Source organism: Suricata suricatta, chromosome 3 (assembly GCF_006229205.1).
Source record: "Suricata suricatta isolate VVHF042 chromosome 3, meerkat_22Aug2017_6uvM2_HiC, whole genome shotgun sequence".
Classification (NCBI taxonomy): domain Eukaryota; kingdom Metazoa; phylum Chordata; class Mammalia; order Carnivora; family Herpestidae; genus Suricata; species Suricata suricatta.
The window spans coordinates 32,248,522-32,275,197 of NC_043702.1; the positions used below are offsets into that span (position 1 = coordinate 32,248,522).

A 26,676-nucleotide genomic window follows, 5' to 3' on the forward strand; every position below is an offset into this window, starting at 1 on the left:
ATGAGAGTCCTCCAGGCGCCGGGGCCGGGCCGTGGGCGGCGAGGAGCTGACGGCGCTGCAGCTGGGGTGCCCGCGCCGCGGGGGCGCCGCCGCCGTCTCCGCCCAGCACTCGATCAGTAGCCGGGAGCCCAAACTCGTTTGCCTGGGCCGGGGGGCGCCGAGGGGGGCGGCCTTCTTCTCCCGCCGCGACGTAACGGTGCGGCTTTTTCTGCGGCGAGGAGCAACAAGCGTCTCCGGTTACCTTCAAACTTTGCCCAAGTCTCTCGACCCACAGCGCACAGTAAGGCACGCGCCCCTACACCAAGTCCGGCCCCGGGCAGGCGAGAGCTGGGCGCCGCCGCCTGCTAGCCGAGGCCGCCGCCTCGGCGGTGCTGCTCCGCCTCCTCGCCTCCAGGCTCTGCTCGCCGCCGCCGCCTCCTCCTTCGTCTCCTTTTCTACTCCTCCGCTCCTTCTTCAGCCCCAAAAGCTCGGCCCCCAAGTTTCTGCCAAACGGGTGATTTTCGTTCTGAGTCGGATAGGCGCCTTAGAGCCAAGAGCTCAGTGAGTTCTTTTTGGAAATCCAGTTACACTGCGTCCCGAAGCTGCGAGGCCCCAGTGCCTGCGGCCTGGGCCTGGCCTCTCCAGTTTAGCGAAGCCCTGGCCCGTGAGTCCCGGCGCCCGCCACCGCCGCCCGCCGGGAGAGAGCGCAGAGTAACGCCTCGGAGTCGCGCAACTCGCCAGAAGAAGCGTCGGGCTCGCTGGGTTCCGGGCCGCCCCGCTCCCTCCCCTCCCCCCATTCACAAACCACTCCGGGGGTGGAGAGCCCTCGAGCTCCCGGGCGGCCCAATGGTAGCCTTTGTTTTCTGTGTGGCGGCCTCCGGATTGGGTGGAAGTCGGAAGGGCCGGGCGAGGGAACTGGAGAGGTGGAGTCTGCAGCGCTCTGGGCGGATTCCTGAGGGGAGGGGCAGGGGGCTGGTACGGAAAAGTTAAGAAAAACTTCTACGGTGAATTCGCTCCAGGGTGGGGGGGTAAACGCACCAGAAAGGGAATTTGCTTTAAAGATTTGTTCCTCTTCAGGGTACACTAAAATACACATTCTCGAACAGGAAGGCGCATGGAGAGAGGCTTTTGCTGGGAGAAGCTGAGAATAGCGCAGCGCCTCAGCGGAGAGACTTGACCCGGAGTCACGTTAGACCTCCCGGGGCTGAAAATGCTGGGTTTGGCAGAGGGCATTTGGGTACCTGGATCCTAAATGTGAGGTTCGGTGCCGAGCGAGAAGGGGGTGCGCCTCGCAGATCGCTTTTTTCTCCCCAGACCCAAACCGACCACGTGAGGCCACAATCCCTCTCACGCCCTCTCCCCGGTTGTAAAAAGGAGGAGGGGCCGCGCCGGTGGAGAAATCGGATTCGGGAGGAGGGGGCCGACTTAACGGCGGGAAGAAGTGCAGACCCCTTCGAGGAGTGAGGGCCCGGGAGCGGCGGACGCGGGGTACCCAGGCCCCCCGGCCACCCCTCCCGCGCGTGCGGCCCAAAGTCTAGAAGTCTGGTGTGGTTTTAGTGCAGTTATAAAAAAACTAAGACAGTGTTGTGGGGGAAATGGTTATAAAAGTACCTGAGCCCGAATGCCCAGGAGCACACCGTACGGTTTAAAGTGCGCCGTCGATTGCGGCGCTTTCCTTAGTTCTTCGGCATGGCCATTCGGGATCTCCTCCACGATTCAGAAGCAACGGCTTGATCCTCTAGTTGAAACGTGCGTAGAAAAGTTTTAATGCGTATTAGAAACCAGGGCATTTGCTAATTAAGGAGTTTTCAAACCACAAAAAGAGGTTATACGTGTTCTCGAGTGGCGTTTTCTGATTGGCAAGCGATCTTTTGTTCCCGGGTCAAAGCTTCGCCCTACTCATGGCACTGGCGCTGCCGTGCGCTCTCCGGTTACTCCCGGCGAGGTCAGAATTTACTGCGGCGGAGGGAGGGGGGCGGTGGCTCTCCCATCTCTCTGGGCAGCACAGAATATCATGAATTGTCATGCTGGCAAGTGGCATGTTGAGAAAGGAAAAATCTGTCTCTCGCTCACCGTCACACACACACACACACACACACACACACACACACACACACACACACATCAATACTGTACTCAAGAAAACGTTACTCCTGGCTGAGCCTGTCCTTCTGCCGGTCTCAGGTCCCAAGCGCTGGAACCCCAAGGTAGGGAGGATTTTGATCAGGTTAAGTATTTGCTGAAGTTGCTGCCCCTACTGCTTCCCAGCCAAAAAAAAAAAAACAAAAACAAAAAACTGGTTCTGGAATCTAAGACAATTGGGTTCCCTTCCATGGGGGACTTTAGTTTCCTTTGTTTTTCTTTTATTTATTTTTTATTACTAAAGTTTACTGAGCATCTTACTTTCCACTTCACAGTTCTTTGTCGTTTCCCACTCTTGTTAGTGGATCTGGGGAGCTGAATCATTTGGGCCAAGATAGGGTGTCAGACTGCTCACATTCTCCATCCGCCCCTCCACAGGAGTCCTTATATTCTTTTTCTTCCAAAGCATCAGTTTCCCCCTCACACCCAGGACCTTATTTGTTTTCTTTTGGGTATGCCTCAAAGTAATACAAAGGATAAATGACATTTGCTTTAAAAACAGTTTATTCCTTCCTTGTATTTTTTTTAAAAAGCTCCCTTTTTCTTTCTAAATTATTATTCTTACTACCTAACATTGGGAAGCATTGATACTGCCTTGAAAAATGTTGTTTAAAGACAATGCTGCTGCTTTGCTTTGTCATTTAAAGTGTGTGTGGTAGGGGGTTGGAAATCCTTTTTTCTTTCTGTGAGCTTCTGGATATCCTCCTTTTCTAAATCAAATTTTCATGCTTATTCATCAGGCCACTGATCTAAGTCATCTTTGCTTATTGTGGGAGAAATTGCAAGCACTGTCATCAAATAAAATGAAAACCGACAGGATAAAATACTGTGTCTCAAATACAGCTAAAACCAGTTTAGTTGATGAGTTTTTACTCCCCATATCATAGCCTCAGACAGCTTGCTGATGATAGATAATAGGGATAATTATTTAGAAAGAAAAAAGGAGAACCCTTTAAGAAATTACAAGGGGTGAATGGAATATTTGAAAAACAGTCTCTGCATAAGATGCAGAAAACCAATGCCAATGGAAAGTATCACAGATGTCTTGTTTCTCTGTCCCAGGAAGACAAGTGCAAAAAGCATAAAAGCAAAGACTAATTTTTTTGGAGAGTATTTTGTTTTTTAAAATGATTTTTAAAAACCTACTCCACAATTATTCCGAAAAATAAGGATTTGCTGTATGTGAGAGGGGAGTGGCAGCTGTCCATGCCTTGCCTTATACAGAATGCTATAATTTTATTTATTTATTTATTTATTTATTTGGACATCTCCATTTGTGAGTTTTTTTAATGTCTTTATTTTATTTTCAGAGAGAGAGAGAGAGAGACAGAGACTGAGCAGGGGAGGGGCAGAGAGAGAGGGATTCACAGAATCTGCAGCAGGCTCCAGGCTCTGAGCTGTCAGCACAGAGCCTGACACAGGACTCAACCCACAGACCCGTGAGATTATGACCTAAGCCTTCTATGACCTAAGCCGAAGTCGGATGCTTAATGGACTGAGCCACCTAGGGGTGCCGAGAATGCTGTATTTTAAAGAGCTAAGTAATAAAAGAGAGTAAATCAGAAAATTAAGTTCACAATGTAGGGGGCTAAATAAATAGTCTGTTTTAGGCTCTATGGTAAATGTAGTAACATTGGTTCATATTCTGTCCAGGATCAATTTAATTTTCTTTTCCAAGCAATTCTTTCCACACCCAACTCCCAAAGCCACTAACTGGTATCATCTTTGGAGAGCTAAGGGTGGAAAATTTTGTAACTGTCTGCTGCAAAACTTCCAATTGTCCCTGCCCTTTAAAATAACAAAGGTTTTTATTTCTTCACATCATAGTCATATGGTCTCACAGAAAAGTGATGGTATTCATTGGCTCCAGTTATTTAAATGCTACTTATTTTGGCCAAGTCCCAGGTTTATCTAGTTGAATTACATTCTTATGTTAGGCCAGATTTGAAAATGGCTACCTTCAAGTGGTGCCACTATCCTGTCTATGGTTGTAGTGAAACTCCAGCTGCAAGAATTACTCATGCAAGACGAGAAAGGGCAGCTCTTAGCAATACTACCCTTTTTGACCTCCCTTTTACCAATATTTGACTTGATAACATTAAGGACTTGGAATTTCAAGTTGCCAGGTTGCCACTGAATTACTTTCATTGTGGTTTGGGGTATTGGATTGTTCCCAGAATGGGAACCTTCTTATCCCTAAGCAGATTTTGAAGTGTAATGAAAGTTAGAGATGTCTAGATTGAATAAGAGGAAGTCCATGCTGAAGTCCTGATACGTGTGCTAGTCACCACTTAGTAGAGATGATTCATATTGTTCAATCTGTTTGACCATTTCTCTTGTTGCTTGAGGGTTGCATTAGTTATCTATTGTTGTATAACAAATTACCCCAAAACTTAGCATCTTAAAACCACAGACACTTAGTATTTCACAGTTTCTGTATATTGGGAATCTGAATGTGCTTAGTTGGCTAGGTCCCCTGGCCCCTTGGCTTGGGAGGGCTCATGAAACTGCAATCAGGGTGTTGGTGGGACCACAGTTACCTCAAGGATCCACTTCCAAACCCACTCATGTGGCTATTGGCCGGCCTCAGAGTATCATTTCCAAGGTCATAACATGGCTATTGGCAGGCCTCAGGTTCTCACTAGCTGTTGGCCAAAGACATCAGTTCCTTTCCTGTGGGCCTCTCATAGGCACCTTGCTCCCCCAGAGCAAGTGCTGAGATAAAGGGGCGGGGGAGAGCGAGAGAGAGAGAGAGAATGAATGCAGAAGATGGCAATCAAGATGGAAGTCACAGTCTTTCTGTAATCTTAGGAGTGACATCTTGGGGAACCTGGGTGGCTCAGTTGGTTGAGCATCTGACTTCGACTCGGTCATGATCTTATGGCTCATCAGTTTGGGCCCCACACTGGACTCTGTGCTAACAGCTCAAAGCCTGGAGCCTGCTTCAGATTGTGTGTTTCCCCCTCTCTCTCTGCCCCTCCCTTGCTTGCTCCCTTCCCCTGCTTACTCTCTGTCTCTCTCTCTCTCTCAAAAATAAATAAACATTAAAAAAAAAAGAAAAGGAGTGACATCTTGTCACTTTTGCCATATTCTATTCATTAGAAGCAAGTCAGTAAGACTACCTACACTCAAGGGGTAGCAGGGATTTCTCTGGGGCATGAAAACCCACTTGGAGGGTAAGGATCCTTAGGAGCCATTAGGAGCCATTAGAGACAGTTTGCCGTAAGAATTATTCATTCATTCATAAAGTATTATGGAGATGGGACTGTGGAGAGAAGCAACTCTTGGGTCTCTGCCCTTGGGGAGTCCAGAGAAAGGTTCACAAATAAAAAAAGCCTGCTGATTGGTTTTGATGCCACTTGCATTTGTTAGAACAGAAACCTAATTCTAACCAACCATTTTTTCAAATATATGCCATTGGACTTGAGGGAGAAAGAATGTAGAGGAATTTGATTAATAGAAGACCATCAACAATACTGGGGAAAACACTCCAAGTGGAGAGGGTGGGCCATTTTAAGAAGCCAAATCTTACTCAAGGATAGACCATTTGCACCGTAGTCTCTAGAAAGAAACTTTGGCTATTCGGGTTATGAGGTAAAAGTACTGTTGGTAATTGCTACCTATGTGTTTAATGCTAGTCTGCACAATACTGATCTGTAAGAAGGGTGGCAAAGGTGGTCGGTACAGACTGGTTAAGTTCTGCTTTTCCCCATTGATTTCCTGCCATGCCTCAGGCAAGTCACTTAACCTTTCTTGCTCTCCCAGTGTGCTGTGAGAATTAATGAGAGTATTTATACAATGCTTTGCGGTCTATGTGCAAAAAATCATGATGGCAGAGTTCTAGTTTGGTTATAGAGAGGCAAATCATAGAAATATAAGAAAAAACCAAGTTAGGGGCATATTTTGGAACTCTGGCTTTTTGCTGAAGTTGTGACTTTTTATTAGTAGTATGTTGATAAATGTTTAATGACAAGCTCTCAAAAGAAATAGCCCTGATCTGTACATTTGCCAATTTCCATGGTGTAAATACTGCTACCATGGCTTATTTCAAGCCAATACTATTCCTGAACTTGGAGTTTGGAAAAGAGGCAGGTAATAAGCTCTCATAAGCCTAACTTTAGCACACCACTGGATTTATAGAACTCATTCCCTTCGGATTATTTTGAGCATTGAAATAGTTACATTTTAGGGGCACCTGGGTGGCTCCGTTGGTTGACTCTTGGTGTCATCTCAGGTCATGATCTCATGCAGCTTTGTGGGTTGGAGCCCGCCTAGGGCTCTGCGCTGGCAGAAGGGAGCCTACTTGGGATTCTCTCTCTCTCCTCTCGCCTCTGCCTCTTCTCCACTCATGCTGTCTCCTTCATCTCTCCCAAAAATAAATAAATAAACTTTAAAATAAAACAGTTACATTTTTAAGAGACTGATCTCATTTGTAAAGTACCGGGTGTATTAGGTACACTATTTCTAATTTTACAACAATTCTCAAATTTCTAGGTAAAGCTCCTTTTTATAGTAGCAGAATCTGGACTTAAAACCTAGATTTATATAACATTTTTCACTTTGCACAGAACTACTAGTTGATGTCTTCATGGTACATCACTCATTTTTGTCCTTTTATATGTCTTATCAAAAGCCATTCTAAAATTTAGAGAAGCGCCAGAATTTCTAGGCTTGGGATATCAAGCCCAGATTGGTTATGACCCCACCTGAGTATCATATCTGGACAGGTTTCAAACCCGCTTGGTAATGTGTACTATTTTTTTCCCTAAATTTTCAAGGAAATTTAGGCCAATTTCATTGCTGAAACTGAGCCAGTGTAGATCTAGATTAGGAGATGTGGGGCATTGCTCCTGTTCCACTAGGATGGGTGGGTAACTTGGCAGTGTGTCAGGCTCTTCCCATTAGAGCTTCTTGGCAGGACATGAAATCCAGCAGAGCACTAGGAGGAGAAGCTGCAGGAACAAGACTCACAACAGTCACGACAGACCCTTGGGAACCTTCAGCAAGTGTGAGGTCGGAGCTGGAGCAGTGGGTCCCAATCCTGGCTGGTCATCAGAATCACCTAAGGAGTTTTTTAAAGAAATTCAGAAGCCTAGGACCCACCTCATACACGTTGAACCAGAATCTGTGGCATTGGACTTGGGAGTTAAAATTTTTTTAACTTTTTTTTTTTTCAGAGACAGAGAGAGAGTGGGGGAGAGGGCAGAGGGAGAGAGAGAAAATCTCAAGCTCTGTGCCCAGTATAGAGCCTGATGCAGGGGTCAATCTCATGACCCTGGGATCAGGATCTGAACTGAAATCAAGAGTTGGAGGCTCGGGGTGCCTGGGTGGCTCAGTCGGTTAAGCTTCTGACTTAGGCTCAGGTCATGATCTCATGTTTGTAGGTTCGAGCTCTGCGTCGGGCTCTGTGCTGACAGCTCAGAGCCTGGAGCCTGCTTCAGATTCTGTGTCTCCCTCTCTCTGACCCTCCAGGCTCATGCTTTGTCTCTCTCTGTCTCAAAAAATAAATAAAACATTAAAAAAAATTAAAAAAAAAAGAGTTGGAGGTTCAACTCACTGAGCCACCCAGGCACCTTGGGAGTTTAAAAAGCTCACTAGGTGATTCTTTTGAATTAGACAGGTTTGAGAAGTACTGACCTCGACTTGTATTGTAAAGCAGTGTATTGTGCCCTTCATGCTGTCTATCTTTAGTCTTGTGTAAAGTCCTCACTTTCCATGATTATGTTTTGAACTGAAAGATGGAATAATGAGAAGCAGAGGGGACGGTGGGGTGTGTGAGGTGTGTGTGTGTGAAAGAATAAGAGAGAGAAAGAGAGAGGTGGTTGGATAAACGTCTAGTTGGAAGATCTGATGTTGGGTCTCTGACCTTATTTCTAAGTCTCAAGAAGTTCATGGTGGCTGTTCTAAAATGTAACAACTCTACTCCCACAGTTCATTTGCAGCATTTTCTCTGACTGGCATTACCACCCTTGTACCCTTATACCCTGTAAACCCTCACCTCAGAAGATTGAGCTTGAAATAGGCAAGCATCTGACCCAGCCATGAGGTTGCCTGGCATCGGACCTCTTTCCAACCAGTGTGCCCACTGGATATAGAGTGGTTGCCCAATCAAATCCTTTCATTTGGGAAGACTAAGTGTAAAATATAGTGGCAGAAGCTGAGAAACACTCAATGAAAAAGGAACAAGCAGAAGACAGGAAGCAGTAGAAACTTGGAGGAAACAAGAACCATGAGGCAATGAGGTGTGTAGAGAGAGCAATTAGATGGTAACAACAGGAGCAGTAGATGGAAAGCAGGATAGCCATGACCTCCTAGTGGTACACTAGGGGAGAAAGGAAGGAAGGAGAGAGAGAATACCTCTTTCAAAAACAGAAGACCAGTTCTCCTTAGACCAGGTTACAAGAACAATTTCTTAGCTCCTTCCCTTGGTATCCTACCATCCCTTTTAATGAAGCCACCTGACTGCTTGTCTATTACTAAAACCAGAGAGAATCTCACTAACCATAGTGCCAGAGCATGGCAAAGCATGAAAACACAGGTACCTTCTGACTTTCTCCTGGGGGAATGGTCCTGTAAGGACAGGTCTGAATCAAACTGACTCTGACCTTGGAGGTCTAAGTGTCAGCTTCTCAGACAACCCTTGTAACACCCAATCAGGAAAGACCAGCTAACACTTTTAACATTTCTAAGGGCGGGCCTAAAGATGGAGGTTAAGACTAGTCACGCCCTACATGAGGGTCCTAGTCACACCCTATGTGTGAGGGTCCTGGGTCTACTCTGTAATTGGTTAAAGTTACTGTCAATGATGTGATGCTATAATGATTGGACCCCTGTACCTGTGTCACAATTTCCTGTAACTCCCCCTTCCCAAACTCATAAAAGCCCCCCACCCCCCCATGCTCAGGGCTCGCTCCACGTGGATCCACGTTGTTGAAGTCTGTGAGCCCGAGTTTAGGCTGGCCAGGCCTAAATGCGTAATAAAGCCCTTTGCTTTTGCATGCGTGATTCGGTCTCCCTGGCGGTCTCTGGTTTTTGGGGGCGATATTAAAATCTGGGTACAACAGTCCCACAACAGCAGAAGGCTGACCCCCAAAGACCATTGCCAGCCCAGGAGAGGGATTGGCTAACAGCACTCAGTCTTGCAGCCACCTTCATCTTGTTCAATGGCCTGGATAAAGAATTTGAGAAGACACCTCCTAGGACTACAGTTGACAGAATTGCTGTAATTGAGTGATTGAGTGATTGTAAAGTGTTGCAGTGTAAGAATTATCTATGAAGTCATTTAATTCTCTTTCCCAAGTATGTGAAAGTTTGTTTTGAGATGTATGTGGTGTATTTCTCTCTTCAAGGATCAGAGGAAAGAGCTCAGTTACAGCCAGGGAAATTAGAAGAATTCTTTCTGAGTGTGTTGGTCCCGCCGCTAACCTCGTGGCCTCAGGCAAGTTGGTTAACCTCTCTGGGCCAGTTTCTTCATCTGTAAAGCAAAGAAGCTGGGCTTTGTGATCTGGCCAAGCTCTGAGAACCTATGACTCTCTTTGGGGGTTCCTCATCTGGATCAGGATTTCCCACACTGGAGGCTTTTTCATGTTTGACGTTACCCAACAAAGCTGAGCCAGTCTTACCGCAGCTCCTGATGACTGGCACAGATGAAGCTCAGGGCTCGCTATGTGTGCACTGTCTGTGCCCGGTGGGTGCAAGAAGGCCCGGCCTGCAGTACGGTGGGTGTGCCCCTCAAGAGCCACTTGCCCATTGCTTTGCTTTCACATTTCCACTTAGTCCCTCTTCCTCTCCAGCCTTCTCCTTATTATTGTAAAATAGTACTTTAAACTCTAGAGCCAGGCTCTTCAATTAAGGTGTAGACAAAGTGGTTTGACTCCACTTGATTAAAAACTTTGTGAATGGGAGAGAACACAAACCTCAAAACATTTGCCTTTCAAAGCCAGGAGATGGGGGGAGAGAGAAACTGTTATGTGATCTCAAATTTGCCAGTTGTCAGTTTAAAAGGGGCCTAAAGAATTCCTAAGCCTTTGCTTACCAAATCCTCCTCCCCTCGGTCAGAACCCCAGAGAAGCTGGGTGGGGGTGGGGGTGGCTGTGGCTACCTGGGAGGAGAGACCAAGGAAAGGCCAACTGGAGGGAAGAGGCGGGGTTGGGGGGGGTATTTGAATTTTTGTTTTTTCCTCTTAATTATGTGGGGCTGCCCTTTGAGAAATCTGTTCTCTTTGAGCTGGGAAATTAACTCTTAATCTCCACAAATGAGGGCAATCAACCCATTTACTAAATAAACACAGATCATTGCAGACTGGCTGCTCCTCTTTGTGATTTAATTTGAGATGGCTTCACCTGAGGGAGGGGCTCGGCTCGGCTGGGCCCGAGCCACCTGGCGGGGGCCCGGAGGGAGGTGGCTGCTGGGTGAGGTGGTTAAGGGAGGGTGGGGGAGCTGCGTTGAGACTAGAGAGGGCTTTGAGGTTTGCTCTTAGGTAAATAGGAGACCCTCCCTGGCTCAGGTCTTACCTTCTGAATTTATCTGGGGCCTTTCGTTGTGTGGTGTTAATTTTGGCTTTGAAAGTGTGAAGCTGTTTAAAGCAACTTTTATTAGAATGTTGGCTATCAGAGGTCTCTGGGATGGGAACAGTGGAGTCCTTTCTTTCTTAGCTAACTCATTAATATGTTGAGGAATTTCTCCTTGCTTTTAATTCCCCTCCTTAGTCACCAGTTATTTTGTTTATAAGTAGTCACAGAAGTTCATTCAAATCACAGGTAGTTACACTGCAGTAGGATACAGTGCTAGGCACATCGTGGGTGCTCAGTAAATGAATGAATTCATGAATTAATAAGGTACATTTTAAGTTGAAAAGGTGGAACTAAAACCACATGGTCTACATTTATTTAAAAATTTTTTTTGAGAGAGACAGAGTGTGAATGGGGGAGGGGCAGAGAGAGAGGGAGACACAGAATTATTTTTTAGAGATTACCGTGTGTCAGGCACTGGGCAGGGTGCTGAGAATATAAAGTGTCCCTGCCATTATAGAACTAATAGTCTGGGTGAACAAATGAATCTGGTTTTCTGTGATGACCTTGAATTTGTCTCAAAATTATAATGGGAGTTGGGCACTGAGCTAGCAGCCAGCCCATCCAATGATTAAACCAGAGGGTCTGAGGGACACCTGGGTGGCTTAGTCTGTTAAGCGTCCAACTTTGGCTCAGGTCATGATCTCATGGTTTATGAGTTTGAGCCCTGTGTCAGGCTCTGTGCTGACAGTGCAGAGCCTGGAGCCTGCTTCGGATTCTGTGTCTCCCTCTCTCTGCCCCTCCCCTGCTTGTGCTTGCTCTCTCTCTCTCCCTCAAAAATAAATACACATTAAATAAAAGGAGGGGCTGAGTTAGAGAATCGTTTGGGGATTTTTCAGAATGGACACCAGAGTCCAGTAATTCTTTTCCTTCATTTTTCAGATGAGAACATCAAAGTCCAAAGATGGTGGATTGAATTATCCAAGGATTCATAGAAAGAACTGGAACTAGGATCCACATTTTTGATTTCTGGATCTATGCTTTATCTAAGAGCTTTGTACATAATGGCCCAACTTTATCTATCTATCTATCTATCTATCTATCTATCTATTTATTTATTTTCCTCTGCTTACTGTTCACCTCCCTCTGGAAATGCCTTGTGTGAACGCTGGAGTGAACTGAAAGATGAGAGTCACTGGCTAAGCGAGGGGGCAGGCGGTTGGCTTGTGCCAGCAAGATCCATGGGAAGCAGGTGAGTGTGGCTGCTCAGCTCCTGGACCACAGCCTGAGCTGACTCCCTCCCTCCAGCTGTGCTTTGTCAGGAAACAACTAAAAGGGGAGGGGGGGTACGAAACCTCAGTGGGGACCCAGGCCAGAGGAGGGACTTGGGGTTGTTCCTGCAGGCTGTTTGAGCTGGGGAAGGGGCTGTTGGCGGTTCCTGTGGCCTCCAGCGGACTTGTAACAAGCTGCTACCAAAACGGAGGAGTTTTGAAGACAGCCCAGGAGGCGGGAGAGGAAATATTTAGAGAAGAGATAAACAAAATAGGTGACAGACTTCTCACTCCAGCAAAAGGGGCTTTGGTTTGCCTGTGAAACTTCACTCCTCCTCTTCCGCTAGTCAAAACTTTATAAAGCTAGTCCTTGGCTCCCAGAGATTACCCGTCATTTTAGACCTTAGTTCTGAGAGCCATATATTGGTCTTGCTGTGTCTTAGCACCCAGGGCTGATGATATCCTGACTAAAATTCCAGCTGAATAGTGAAGAGAAAGCCAGCTGACTGTCTCCAACATCTGGTATTAATCGTCTCATTGGTATTTTGATTAACAATGAACAATTATTGAGGGTTTTTCGAGGCCAGGCATTGTGCTAAGATCTTGACTGGCACTATCTCCTTGAATCTTCATCCTCACAACAGCCCTTTCAGTGGCTACTATTTATTGGACCTGTTTCGTAGATGGAGAAACCAAGGTATAGGTAGGTCCAAAATTATACAGATAGTGCCTAAAGAACAGAACTTTGATCCCAGTTCTCTCTCTGAAGAAAAAAACTTGTGGGACGGAAAGAAGAAAAGGCAAGTTGAGTTTGCTACCAAGTGAGCCAGCTAAGTGTGTCTGGCCCGGAGAAAGACCCCCCTCCCTACACACAGAGCAAACAGAGGATTGTGAGCTTGTGTTCTCTACGGAACCCTCTGTGAGGATAAGTTTCTATCTACCTATTCTGTAGTCAGCTGTCCAAGAGGTCAGGACAGACATTCATGGGATGGTGGGCCTCCAGCATGGTTACCTCACATTTCTTGGTATGCTAGGAGTGATAAAGTCATTTTTTCATTAACTATTTGAAAGCTCTTATTTTTATAGTGGGGATTCCTCTTCCCTTTCTTTGGAGATGCAGTTTGATAGAAGTGGTTGAAAGCAGAGGTTTTGTGGATTTGAATCTTTGTTCAGTTGCTTTTATATGGCTTTAGACAAGTTTTTTTTTTCTCGTGTCTCAATTTCCTCTTCTGTAAAATGGTGATAATACCAGCACCTGCCTCATAGGATTGTGAAGTACAAATAAGGTAATGCAACTAACTTAGTACCTAGAATGGTGTAAATGCTAAATAAAGGGTAATTAATACTGTTCTTCAGTGGCTTAAAAGGACAATCTGGTTTAGGCAGATGGGTGCTGAAACTTCCGGTTTCTCAGAAGGTGCTCTGTGTTCAGTTGAGAATGAAAATACTGTAGAAATGGCAGAGCCAGGGAAAGTCGTATTTCTGTCTGAATATTTCCAATGACTTAATAAGCTAGAGAGATGGATATTTGAAAGTTGCTGCAGACTACATGAGCTACTAAAGGGAAAACTTTCTTTCCCAAATCTGGATGCCTACAACTCATAGGAAAGAGATATTTTGGGCATCCCATGTTTATTCCTGTCCATGTCCTTTTTAGGTATTAGGCTTTCAGAACCAGGAATTGTGCTAAGTACAAATAAAAGAAAAAGTTATTTTTCATTCCTAGACAATATGCACATAGAGTTTATCAATATGATCACAATCTTTAGAAAAACTAAAGTTCTAATGGAAAGCAGGAAGAAAATTTAAGTGGTACATTTCCCACCATGCTTTATAGCATTATTTTATATTATTGCCCTGACATTTCATTTGAAATACAAACCAATTAAAAATGCCCTACAGAGCATTTTATTTTTTAGTATTTGATTTGTTATTTTGTTTCACATTTTTATTTAAATTCCAGTTAACATATAGTGTGGCCCTACAGAGCATTTAAAATTTTTAGAGCCTGTGGAACACTGCCCATTTTTGTAAGTGGAAGGGTCAGAAGCAATTATTTGCTACTGGGCCAGCCCCCAGCGGGCAGCACCTGCCTTTGAGCCATACTGATATTTCCCAAGAGGCTTTGCACTAGGTGGGTACTTAATAAACACCTGCTGAATAAATGAGTTATTTTTCCTACCTTTCTTTGTTTTTTAAAAACAGATTTGTTTAAAAATCTTTTTAAGTTTTTATTTATTTATTTTGAGAGAGAGAGAAAGCACGAGGAGGGGAGGTACAGAGAGAGAGAGAGGAGAGAGGGAGAATCCCAAGCTGGTTGCACTGTTAGTGTGGAGCCCGCTGTGGGGGTTGAACTCATGAATCATGAGATCATGACCTAAGCCAAAGTTGGATGCTTAACTGACCGAGTCATCCAGGGGCCCCTAAAATTTTTTTTAATGTTTATATATTTTTGAGAGTGTGTGCACAAGTTGGGGGAGAGGCAGAGAGAGAGAGAAAGAGGATCAGAAGCAGTCTCTGCACTGACAGCAGAGAGCCCATTTTGGGGCTAGAACTCATGAACTGCAAGATCATGATCTGAGCCAAAATCAACTGCTTAGTGGACTGAACCACCTAGGCGCCCTGTTTCCTACCTTTATTTACCCTATGCAGGTCAATTTATTGGTTTAAGAGGATTTTCCCCATGACAATTTCTGAAAACTTAAACTCTAACATTTGTGTTTGTGTACATATGTAAAATAGCAATTACCAAATTCTCTTTTACATTGCAGTTGGTGAAAAATGGTGGCCTCTCTTTATGACTTCTATAAATCAGTAAGAGCTCTGAGCATAAGAAGGCTTAGAACACTATTTTATTGTTCAAAAATCACAAATTCTTTTGATAAACACTAAACAAAACAAAACAAACCCTCTCAGTTGCCCAGAAAGACTAATGTGTTTTTATCTGTTTTTTTTTTTAATTTTTTTAACGTTTATTTATTTTTGAGAGACAGAGAGAGACAGTGTGAGCAGGGGAGGGTCAGAGAGAGAGGGAGACACAGAATCTGAAGCAGGCTCCAGGCTCTGAGCTGTCAGCACAAAACCCGACGCAGAACTTGAACTCACAAACTGTGAGATCATGACCTGAGCTGAAGTCAGCTGCCCAACCGACTGAGCCACCCAGGTGCCCCTATCTGTGTTTTTTAAAGAGGCTAAATAACTTGCCCAAGATCACAGAGCTAGTAAGTTTTAGGCTGAGATTTGAATCCAGGTAGTCTGATTCAAGAACAAGAGGGACTGCTTGGTCATACTGGCAAATATCAGGTGCAAGTGCTGGCTGTTTCACAGTTCTGGCTGGAGAAATCTCACCTCTCCCTGAACTCCAGGGAGAGAAGGGTCTCTTTAAAGGGTTCCCATTTTTTGGATAGTTTTAATTGTTAGAAAGTCCTTCATTATATTGAACTGAAATCTGCCTCTCCAAGGCTTCCATTGATCTTCATAGTACAAATTTAATCCCTCTTCTACACAACCGCCCCTTAGGTAAGTGTGGACCACCCTTCCCCCACACCTTCTGCTCCTCCAGACTATTTGTGGGAACACTGGAAATGGACCCTCTCAAGATTCCAGGCCCCCAAAGTGGCCAACTGAGGCTTCAGGGAGGCTAGCCAGGGCTTAGGCAGGAGGCGGAATGTTAAATCAGGTACATACTGTAAATAGCTCCTAGGCAATGTTTAGAATGGTGAGCAAGGAATCCCCTAGGAACCAGCTAAGGATGGCTCAACATGCCTGAATTATACACTTCCCTGTAACACAGACATTGCCATAAGATATAATTGGTCCTGAAAGTGGCAGTCGCAGTGGAATAGCAATGACTGAGCTAGTGGTAGCAATAGCTGGGTCTTTATTCCAACCGAAGTGAGGTTCAGTGGCAAAGGGAATCTGATGCACGAAATTAGTGAGGAGGAGATGGAAAAAGACATCATATGGGGAGGAGCCTACATGGGGGTATAAGGTAGGTTCTGGAGCAGGAGTGTGATGCCTGATGGGTTTCAAATAGCAGCAAACACTTGCTAAATGCAAGGAGATAAAATGTATATCCTGGCAAGAGAGTCAGAAATGCTGATTAAAAAAAACAACTGTGTTCTCTCCATCAATGACATTGTAGAAATAAAAATACTTGGGTGTGTTGTGGGGTGGATATAGTGGTAACGCAACAGGGTCCAGCTTCCCTGGAAAGCTCAGTCAAGAAGAATGAAGGAGAGGCACCTTTTGATAGCCATTTTTAGCTATCTCTGCCCCCACTCTCACCCCCACCTCTGGCTAGACCATGGCATCTCCTGAATGGATGGTCTTTCCTGTGTAACTGCATGGCTGAATATGTCTAAATGGTTGAAAAGGATGGGAGAACCCCAGGGTTCAGCAGAACCCAAACCCTGATCAGAACTGAGATCTTTCAGAGAGGCAGCTGGAAGGAGGAATACTCGCAGAGCTCCCCACCCTGCCCCAATCAGCTCCTATGGAAACAAATTCCCCTTTGTCTAAATTTGGATATTGTTCTCTCTAAGGGAGTGGAGTATAAGTCTGGCAATGCCAGCTTTCCTTGGAATCTCAAGTCAAGCCTTTGAGCAGACAGGCATTCCTCATCCTCAGTCTCTCAACATCTCCCAGTGATTAACATAACACGACACCAGGCCCATCAAGATAAGGATCCTAATGGCCACAATGGCTTCCCTTTCTTCCCTCAGCCCTTCTTTATTGCTTTGCACGTTACACTCACTTCCAGCAGGGAAGAGTTTATAAGCGTGGGGTAGGCGAGCCCGTTCTGCAGGCAGCTCCCCGCAAGGCTTGTGCGAGGGCTCCAGGGACAGAGATGCATTTCCCTTTAATAAGCTTCTCACACTACATTAAAGATAAAAGGAGAAGGGAAATATTTATATTCTGACAAAGCAGCTCTTCCCTTCAGGCTCTTGTTTTATTTATTAACTTGCTCTGTCCCTCTCTCAGTCTTTCTCTCTGTTTCAGGGGCTAGGCATTTCCTCTCCTTCTCCCCTTTAGTCATTAATTTTGCGGGCGAGTGACAGTGACAGGGGACTTTAGAATCGTTGTCAAAGAGATGAGATTTGTATGTGGGCGCCATTCCCAGGTGACACAAACAGCTGTTTCTCCGCCCTCCTGGGAGCTGCTCCCCATTACCACCCTTATTATATAGCTCTTGGACAGCAGAATGCATCATACTGGTTAAGTTATGTCATTTAAAATGAAGCCATGTCAGTCCAGCAAATTGTTCAGAGATACAGTAACCTGGACGTGTGACTACATACACCTGGGACTTTTTAGACCTTTTGTTTATTACACATTTTCTTCTCTCTCAGAGGTGATCCCTTAAGGATGCTTATTTTCCTCCAGCTAATCTGCCCAAAGCCAGTAAAATACAGGTATATTGTTTTGAATTTTGATTCACCACTTTGCAGTGATTATCATTAAAGTTTCAGACCCCTATTGTTCCAAAGTCTGTGCTAGTTTGTTAAGGAGTTTATCCTCTGGACGCTTCTTTCTCCCTCCAAGGTACATCTAAATCAGTGGTCAGGTGAGAGGAATGTGTGTGTGGGGGTGGGAGTTGGGGGTAGGGAGGCGGGAGAAGTGTTTGAGGCTCTGCTCAGCTCGCCTGCATTATACCTGGGCATATTCATCCTGTTTTTCAAGTAGAAGCTCTTTTTAAAGCTTGATAATGACTTTTTTTTTAATGATCCATAATTGTCAATTAAAGATTCAAAGTACAGAAAAGCAACAAATGACTTACTACCCACTTGTTGGGAAACAACGTAGGCTGATGGTGAAGAGCCCTGACTGGAGCCTGAAGGTCTGGACTTGACTTAGCTGTGTGTCACCACAGAAAGCAACCCCAAGCCTTACCTGAGAAATAGGGGTGATGATAGTATCTATCCTTTAGGAATCTCATGGGGACTAAATATGTAGATGCATATAAAGCACTTAAGATAGTGCTTCACACATAGTATAGTCCATAGTAAGAATTGCTATTGTTATTATTACCATACAAAAATAACCAATAAATAACACTTAGTAGATATATTCCAGACTTCATTTTATGCATATATAGAGGACAGAAATAATTTTATAGTAACAAGATCCTGTTATGCATACTATTAAAAACAATATAGGGATGCCAGTGTGGCTCAGTCAGTTGAGCATCTGACTTCGGCTCAGTTCATGATCTTACTGCTCATGGTTTCAAGCTTGGTGTTGGGCTCTGTGCTGACAGCCCAGAGCCTGGAGCCTGTTTCGGATTCTATCTCTGTCTCTCTGCCCCTCCCCTGCTCACACTCTCAAAAATAAATATTAAAAATTAAAAAAAAATTAAAACATAAGGTTTGGTTTTGCCTGAGCCTAATAGGTAAAAGGAACTCAGGTGAAATTGGTAAACTTGTAATATTAGTTCCTGAATAATAAGAAACATTAGTTCTTAAAAGATGATTCCGAGAATAAGAAAAAAAAAGATGATGAAAATCAATGGAAAAGTTGGGTAGGTAGTTTTGGCTGACTTCTTACCAGGTGATTAGATGTATTATTGCTCTCATGCTTCTTCCTGTCTCCCAAATTCTGATGCTTCTATTATTTTTTAATTTGTTTGGGTTTATAGCACCTATATTCTGATTTGCATCCATTTCTTCCTCCAGAGGTTTAGTTCTCTGGATTCAAGTGTTAATCAAACTTTCCATTACTGATTCTCTAATTTGATCAGTTTCTTGAATGACTATATTTCATTGTCAAGTAGTTTTTTTTCTCCTCACTTCCCCGTGCAGAAGGGACTCATTGATATTCCCTGAATTCTTTGATTTTTGGGAATGTCTGATTGTCATCCTTCTGTTTGGAAATGACTGCAGAGTGTGATATTCCTGGGTCACCTTTTCTTTTCCTTAGAACCTTGTAGGCAGTCTTCCATTACCTTCTCCATTGAATGTTGCTTATCATTTTCCCCTTGTAAGGCCCTAGATTTTCTGCATGGATACTTGAAGAACTCTTTCCTTATTCTTGATGTGTGTGTGTGTTTATTCGAAAGATTTTATTGTTATTTCTATACCCAATGTGGGGCTTGAACTTACAGCATCCAAGTCAAGAGTCACATGCTTTACCTACTAAGCCAGACAAGTGCCTCTCGTCTTGATGTCTTTTGATGGTTCTATATCAAATTTTCTTAGTTTATAGTGAGCTGTTTTTATTTATTTTTGAGAGAGAGAGAGAGCATGAGCCAGAGAGGGACACAGAGAGGGAGAACAGGGGATCTAAAGCAGGCCCAAAATCATGAACCATGAGATCATGACCTGAACCAAAGTTAGATGCTTAACCAACTGAGCCACATAAGTGCCCCACTTTTTTTTTTTAAGTTTATTTATTTTGAGAGAAAGAGAGAGGTGCGGAGGGGCAGAGAGAGAGGAAGACAGAGAATCTCAAGCAGGCTCTGCACTGTCAGCACAGAGCCCAATGCCAGGCTCAAACTCAGAAACTGTGAAATCATTACCTGAGCTGAAACCAAGAGTCAGATGCTTAACCAACTGAGTTTATTTGGGCTCCCTTATAAGTGGGCTTTTTAAGTCTGTAGATTCAAGTGTTCCTTGAGTTTAGAGAAATTTTTCTGTATTATGTCCTTATGGACAGTGGGGGCCACCGAGGTGGCTCAGTTGGTTAAGCACCTGACTTTGACTTGGGTCAAACATTTAAAAAAGTTTTTAAATCCTCCATAACCTTAAAATGAGAAGTGTAGACATTAGGTGGTGTGGTGTTCAGGAATAATGGTACTAAGAGTTGGTGGTTGGGATGGTCCAAAGACTGGGAAAGAAAGCTGAGCAGCATTGCAGGGAAAGCTCTGTAGGGTATGGTGAGTCCTGCAGAGTGATAGGGGAATGGGTCTCATGGTTCATGAGTTCAAACCCCACATTGGGCTCTGTGCTTACAGCACAGATTCTCTGTGCTTCAGATTCTCTGTCCCCCTCTCTCTGCCTCTCCCTTGCTTGTGTATGTTCTCTCTCAAAAATAAACAGTGTCTATAAAAATTTTTGGAACATATCCACACTCATTCATTTATATATTGTGTATAGCAGGTATAGGCAAATGTTTTCTCTAATGGACTAGACGGTAATATTTTAGGCTTTGTGAATGATATGTCCTGTGTTGTAACTACTTGATGAAAACAGCCATAGGCAATAACCTTAGAAGAGACTTCAGGACAGGAAACAGTAGAAAAGTAGAAAGTTTCCTAGACAGGGAGGCAGGATGTTAGGATTTTGATCAAGTTATTTAACTTCTCTGAGTCAGACTGTCTGCAAAATAAAAGGGTTGGACTAGATTTTGAAGACTTCTTTTAGCACTGAAAGTTCTCTTTTTCTATTTTGGTATCCCAGTTTAATTACCTGGACCTTTTCTGAAGGTGCGTGCAGCAGTTAGAATACTTCAATTACAAGCAATGGAAACCAACTCTAGTTAATTTAAGCATAAAAGGTTTTTATTAAGGATATCAAGGTAGGTCACAGAACTAGATAGGAAGCAGAAAATACAGGCTCAGAGAGGACAGGAGCCAGGGCAAGCCTTGGGGTACAGACAGCAGGAACTAAGGAATAATCTCTTTAGGATACAGCAGTCTCCATTGAACTCCAAACACTATTGAGAACATTCAAGATTGTTGTGTTTCTCGCCTAGCCTAAGTTTGCATAAAGGGACTACATGATTGTATCTAATAAGGAGCAATAGTTTGCAAAGACTAGAAAAAGGAGAAATGAATACTGGGCAGATGTCCATGACCTAAGGAAGGGCATCATTGGCTAAGCGCTAGACATTGTAGCATGAGGATCCAGTAAATGATTCAAAGAAATCAAAATGATTCTTGAGTCATTTGCTCATTCTCTCACAAATACTGAATTTGTGAAATGGCATTTCAGAGGACACCAAAGAAATATAATAATGATCTATAAGACTGGTGGGAAAAGGTGTTTGGGTTTTATTCAAGATGACCTGGGAACAGAATTATGTTCCCTTTTAATTTGAATCATTAAAATATATCTGGGCATATGCAACTATATCTCATTATAGGAGAGATGGTAAGTAATTCCTAATTATATGTATTACTCTGTAGGCGAAGGATCCTGAGACAAGTGACTTATCTCACATGTCAAGGGGCAGAGCTAAAAGCAGGACTTGACTTCCCAACTTGACTAGCTGTTCTGGACCAGCTGCCTAGCAACCATGGCCCCCGTTTAGGAGCAGCTACTATGTATGAAGCCTTGGCGCCTCATTCCCCCATGAAACCATGAACTTCTCAAGGGCAGGAAATGGGTACTGTTCCTCTGTATTTCCCCCAGGGTTTTGCCTATCACTGGACACACAGAAGGCAGCATCTGCTGTACCGCTTTCGTAGATGAAGCTGAGCCTGTCTCTCTCCCCTTTAGATGTAGCATTGAGCTGGAGAGGATTGAAAACATCCCCTGCTGCTCTCTGAAAAGGCTGGTCTGGAGGCAAAGGAAGGAGTTATTTCAGAGTAGAAGAATTTCAGAGACTTCTTTTCTAACAGGAGATTGAGTGTGAGCTCAGTGGTGTTCATGTTAGATGGCTTATCTGTCTCATTCTGTATATTATTACTTCTGGCAAATCATGGAAAATCATGACCGCACAAAGAAAACCAGTGAGTGTAATTGTCTCCATCATCTTGCTCCTTTTCTATGGGGAAAGGCTGGCCTGTGCCTTGAACTTTGCTCAGAAGGAAACATTTATAGAATTTTGTTCTCCATCAAGTGCTTGTGCCTGTGTGTGCTCTTTGTTTAGGGAAAGTTACCAATTTGCTGGACTTATCTTTGAAGGCTCTAAGCCAGGCCTTTCTCCCATTGTCCCCAGTGCCACAGGGGCCCTAGCTTCAGGCAGGCTTCTCCCACCCACCCATCCGCACCTCAGAGCACACAGTGCTAGCTGCACAGCTGGATCCCGGAAGGGCAGATCTTAGAGGCCATGAAATCATTTATTAAATAAAATCACTTCTTCTTTTTATTATTTACTTATACCTGGAGAGAGGGTTTCTGTTCCTACTCTTGTTTTCCCTGAGGTGGTCAGTCTGCTCCTCTAGGCTTAGATCTGTGGGATGGCAGGAACTTCCCAGCTGCAGTTTCACAACAAAGTAGAGTATCTCCAGTAATCTGAAGCCTGTTACAAAATCCTCAAAATTCGATTAACCTCAGTTCATTTAGGCTTAAAAAATCAACGTCACCCTGCATTGTAAGGAATAGAAGGGAAAATATTGGGAAAGCAAACAGATTGGTGCTCTTGGAGATTGTTTTGGGCTGGTTCATCAACACTCTTTGTATCTTCATGGCAGAAATATGTTGTTGATTTGTTCAAGGAAATTCAGAAATTTTTCTGAGTCTCAACAGCAACCAGCCCTCTACATTTACTCCACAGCCCTTCATTGTCTCCTTATATTCACGTAACTCTGGTTATTTCACTTTCCCCGCTTTGCCTTTACCCCATTTTCCATATCCATTGCCATCTCACATCAATCCCCCTGCCTTGTGTGTGACAGTGAATCTGAAATATTTATAAATAAGGGTGTTTTGGGTTGACTTCCTCTGTGCCAGTTTCTCTGGCACAGTGTGCACTAAAGATCTTGCCCTTTATTTTGGAGAACAGCCTGGTGGGCCACCCTTAGCTACACCTCTCTTATAGTCCAAGAGATTCTACAGAGAGCCCAGCTCACCTTATCAACTCCCTTGCTTTTTAGTGCTCACTGAAAGGCAGAACTATAAGAAACTAATTTTACTTCTACTTTGCCTGAACTTCATCTTTCTCTGGGTGGCCACAAAGATTTAGAATCACACACATTGAGAGCAATGTTGAAGAATATTACAAGAAATATCCAGACAGAAGGGTGACAGCAGTAACAGTCCTTCTGGTCTCTGATGGGACCATCTAGGTGTAACTCACACCACACTTACTTTCCAGAAGACCACTGGCTAGCTTACTGTGTGAGTCTGCTCTGAGATAATGTAGGTTCACCTACTTTTTGGACAGATAGTTCCCCTCTTTTCTCTCATTTTCTTCCCTTTCTCTCTTAAAAAAGTTTCCAAACTTTTTAATGTCAAACCCATTTAAACAGTGATTCAAAAACCAGGAGCATCCAAAGAATGTGTAAAGTTTCCATTCATCATGTGGCTTTGAGTAAAGAGCAAAAGTTCAGGCAGGATGCACCCAAGGCTGTGGGTGGAATCTATAGCCAGACCCTTGGGTTCATTAGCTCTTTAGCTAGGTGCTATGGAAGGCCTCTGAGACATAGTCCGGAGGGTTCTCCAGGGTGAAAAATGTATGAAGGTGTATAAGGAGGAATGAAGAACAATAGAAAGGACTTGTGTGTAGCTAATTCCAGCACAGGCTGATTTCCCTTTTGCTCTGGCCTGATCCTTAACATTCTGTGAAAGGGGAGGTTTTGTTTAGGGCTTTTATTTCTAATTAAATAAAAATTTTGTAAACATTTATTTATTTTTGAGAGACAGAGTGTGAGCTGGGGAGGGGCAGAGAGGAAAGGAGACACAGAATCGAAAGCAGGCTCCAGACTCTGAGCTGTCAGCAAAGAGCCCTATGTGGGGCTTGAACCCATGAACTATGAGATCAAGACCTGAGTCAAAGACCGATGCCTAACCAACTGAGCCACCCAGGTGCCCCAGGGCTTTTTCCTCTAGGAAAGTTGTGGGGAGGGTTGGAGAAAAGGGAACAGTTTCCTCAGGGATGAACCTACAGAAGAGAGAACCATGGAAAGCTGGGAAATTCAGAACTACTTTTGTGCAGTGTTTTGTTGATTAAATAAAACCTCTGCCCCCGCCTGATTCCAATTTATCTATATTATATCAGAGGCCAATCAGCTCCTATGGTATAAGATTAGGAAACAAAATACCCCAAATCTTATTCTAAAGTTGTCAATGAGGGGTGCCTGAGTGGCTCAGTTGGTTGAGTGGCCGACTTCAACTCAGGTCAGGCTCGGGTCATGGTCCCACAGTGTGTGGGTTCAAACCTTGCATTGGGCTCTCTGCTGTCAGTGCAGAGCCTGCTTCAGATTCTCTGTCCCCCTCTGTCTCTTTGCCCCTCCTCGACTTGTGCTTACGTGCACGCTCACTCTCTCTCTCTCAAAAATAAAAACATTAAATTTTTTTTAAATACTAAAAAAAATAAAGCTTATCAATGAATATACTCCTTTAGTTTTTCGATTTAGGTGGCCACCTAATATCTCTGTGAAAACTCTTAAGTGTAGTGTCCAGAGTCCTTGTAGCCAACCTCATGAGATTATTAAAACTCACCCAAGGGCTGCAGACAATTAAAATAATGATGTGCAGCTTCACAAATTGGCATGAGTAACTTGGGTGATACCAAAGAGGAAAGGAGGATTTTGAGCCTCTCCAGTAAATCAGCTTTAATGAGGATGTTCTTTCCGTTTCCTGCCATCCTTTCTAGTTCTAAAATCAAGCTACCAAGATCCGTTGATGTAATCCTCACAATGATCCTTTGCCCAGACAAGATGGGCCTCTGTCTAAAAGTGACATTCCCTATCTTATGTCCTTATTTCTCTTAAACTGAAAAGGTCAACTGGAATGAGGCATTGCATGTAACCTTTTCAATTTCCATTTGATCCTATGAGGACAGAAGGAAGGATTAGGTTTGAGTTCTGAGAAAATTCAATGCTTGTTTCACGGCTCTCTCCTCCCGATCATAGGGTGGTATGTTTTCCAACCTCTTGGGGAGTCCAATTGATTAAACAAGGCTCATTCTGAGTTTGAATCAAACATGAGTTGAGGGCTGGGGAGGCCCCCAGCTGTTTGAAGGACCACCTGTTTGCAAAGAAACCTTAAAAAAGCAAGTAAAAAGATTTTTTGAATAGAGCTAGCTCAGGCAAGGTAACGTCTTAAGGGAATAAGCTGTAACTGAATTAGGAACAGGTGGATTAGCTTTTTTGAAAAGATCCTTCATTAAAACAATTAGGAGAAAATGCTTGGCATGATGCATCTCATACTTAGTGCAACGGAGACTGGGGGCAAGGAGGCAATTCATCAAACCCAGCATATATGTATCCACTAATGTTTGATGTTTTGGCACATAAGTATACAGTATATACATATTAGATATGTTACTGATATTTACAATACTGATAAAGCCTTCTTTTACATATTAGTAAAGGCTAATGTTTCTCAGGGATCAGCAAATAAATAAAACTCTCTGTTTACACTTCTTTTTTTGTTTTTAATATTTTATTTTTTTTAATGTTTTAATGTTCATTTATTTTTGAGAGAGAGAAAGAACGTGAGCAGGGGAGGGTCAGAGAGAGGGAGACACAGAATCCGAAGCAGGCTCCAGGCTCTGAGCTGTCAGCACACAGCCTGATGCGGGGCTCGAACTCACAAGCTGGGAGCTGTAGTCGGATGCGACTGAGCCACCCAGGTGCCCCTTTAAGATTTTATTTTTAAGTAATCTCTATACCTAGCATGACACTTGAAGTCACAACCCTGAGATCAAGGTCACATGCTACACTGACTGAGCCAGCCAGTCCCTAAGCTTCTGTTTTTAAATCACTAACTTGTTCTAAAAAGCTACCACCAACAAACATAAAATCTTCAGTGCTGTCCATAATTAGTTCTAAAATCAGAAACTTAAAAATAAATATGTCTGGGGGTGCTTGGGTAGCTCAATCAGTTAAGCATTGGACTCTTGATTTTGGCTCAGGTCATGATCTAAGAGTTCCTGAGATTGAGCCTTGAATGGGGCTCCTCACCAACAGCATGGGGCCTGCTTGAGGCTCTTTCTCTCCTCCTCTCTCTGCCCCTCCCCCCTCAAAATAAATATATAAACTTAAAAAAAAGTCGTATTATCTCACCTCTTAAATTTATATCATTTGACATGCTCACAGTTCCTAATAAGAAAAGTAAAGATTAGTAAAATAAATATTAGGTTAGAGTGAACATGTCAAGATTGGCCAACTCTAAAAATGTGACTCATTCTCAAGTTGTATGTGTGTATGAATAATCTTGTTTTCATATCTCTAAACTGCCTACTAAATGAACTGGGAACTCCCCCTGTATTTCAGCACAAAACTTTGTATACAACAGGTGCACCTTACTTGACTGCATTAAGTATCTATACAAGGAGTAGGACAAATAAACTTTGGAGTCAAGATTATGCTTGAAAAATCTCTTCAGTGGCTTATGAAATACAATAGAGGGACAGACCTCACTGGATCCCACAGAGCCACGCTTTTCTTCAGCAGTGGTTTAGACTGCTGTTTTGTTTGTTTGTTTTTGGTTGGGAACCAGAGGAATCAGCTAGCTCTTATTTAGAGGCCCTGAGGTACCCAAACATTTCACTTTCAAGCCCTAGCCTCACATTCAACCTCACTTCTGCGAGGTACAAGGGAAACAAAACCAGTCTAGTTGACAGCAGCTCCATGCCCCTTGTTTGGCTGACTCTGGGCCCTGTCACTAAGTGAGTGGTTGGGTGGCTAAAATGTCTACACTACTGAAAGTGTTCTTTTTCTTTTTCTTTTTGGTGGGGGAAAAGTGGGCTAAATGTGCACAGTTGCATTTGTATCATACGATATGTTATCACTCTACAGTAAATATTTATTGAATTAATAAATATTTGAAATGGTGGTAGATATAATTTGGTTCAGTGGCTCTACTGACTCTTGTATGAATATAAGCTATTTTTCCCAACTGAGAAAAAATTAATGGCTTAAATGGCTTTCAGAAATAGCAAAGCAT

The 26,676-nt window shown here is 43.7% G+C and overlaps 1 protein-coding gene across 2 annotated transcripts in view; it reads left to right on the plus strand.

Annotated features, from left to right (window-relative positions):
* The first annotated feature begins 11,580 nt into the window (after window positions 1-11,580).
* LOC115286411 overlaps window positions 11,581-26,676 on the plus strand; it is a 49,369-nt gene continuing 34,273 nt past the window's right edge. For both annotated transcript variants that reach the window (XM_029932948.1, XM_029932949.1), the window contains exon 1: window positions 11,581-11,883. In XM_029932948.1, coding sequence (XP_029788808.1) covers window positions 11,669-11,883 — 215 coding nt within the window. In that variant the 5' untranslated portion in view covers window positions 11,581-11,668. The remainder of the gene's footprint in view (window positions 11,884-26,676) is intronic.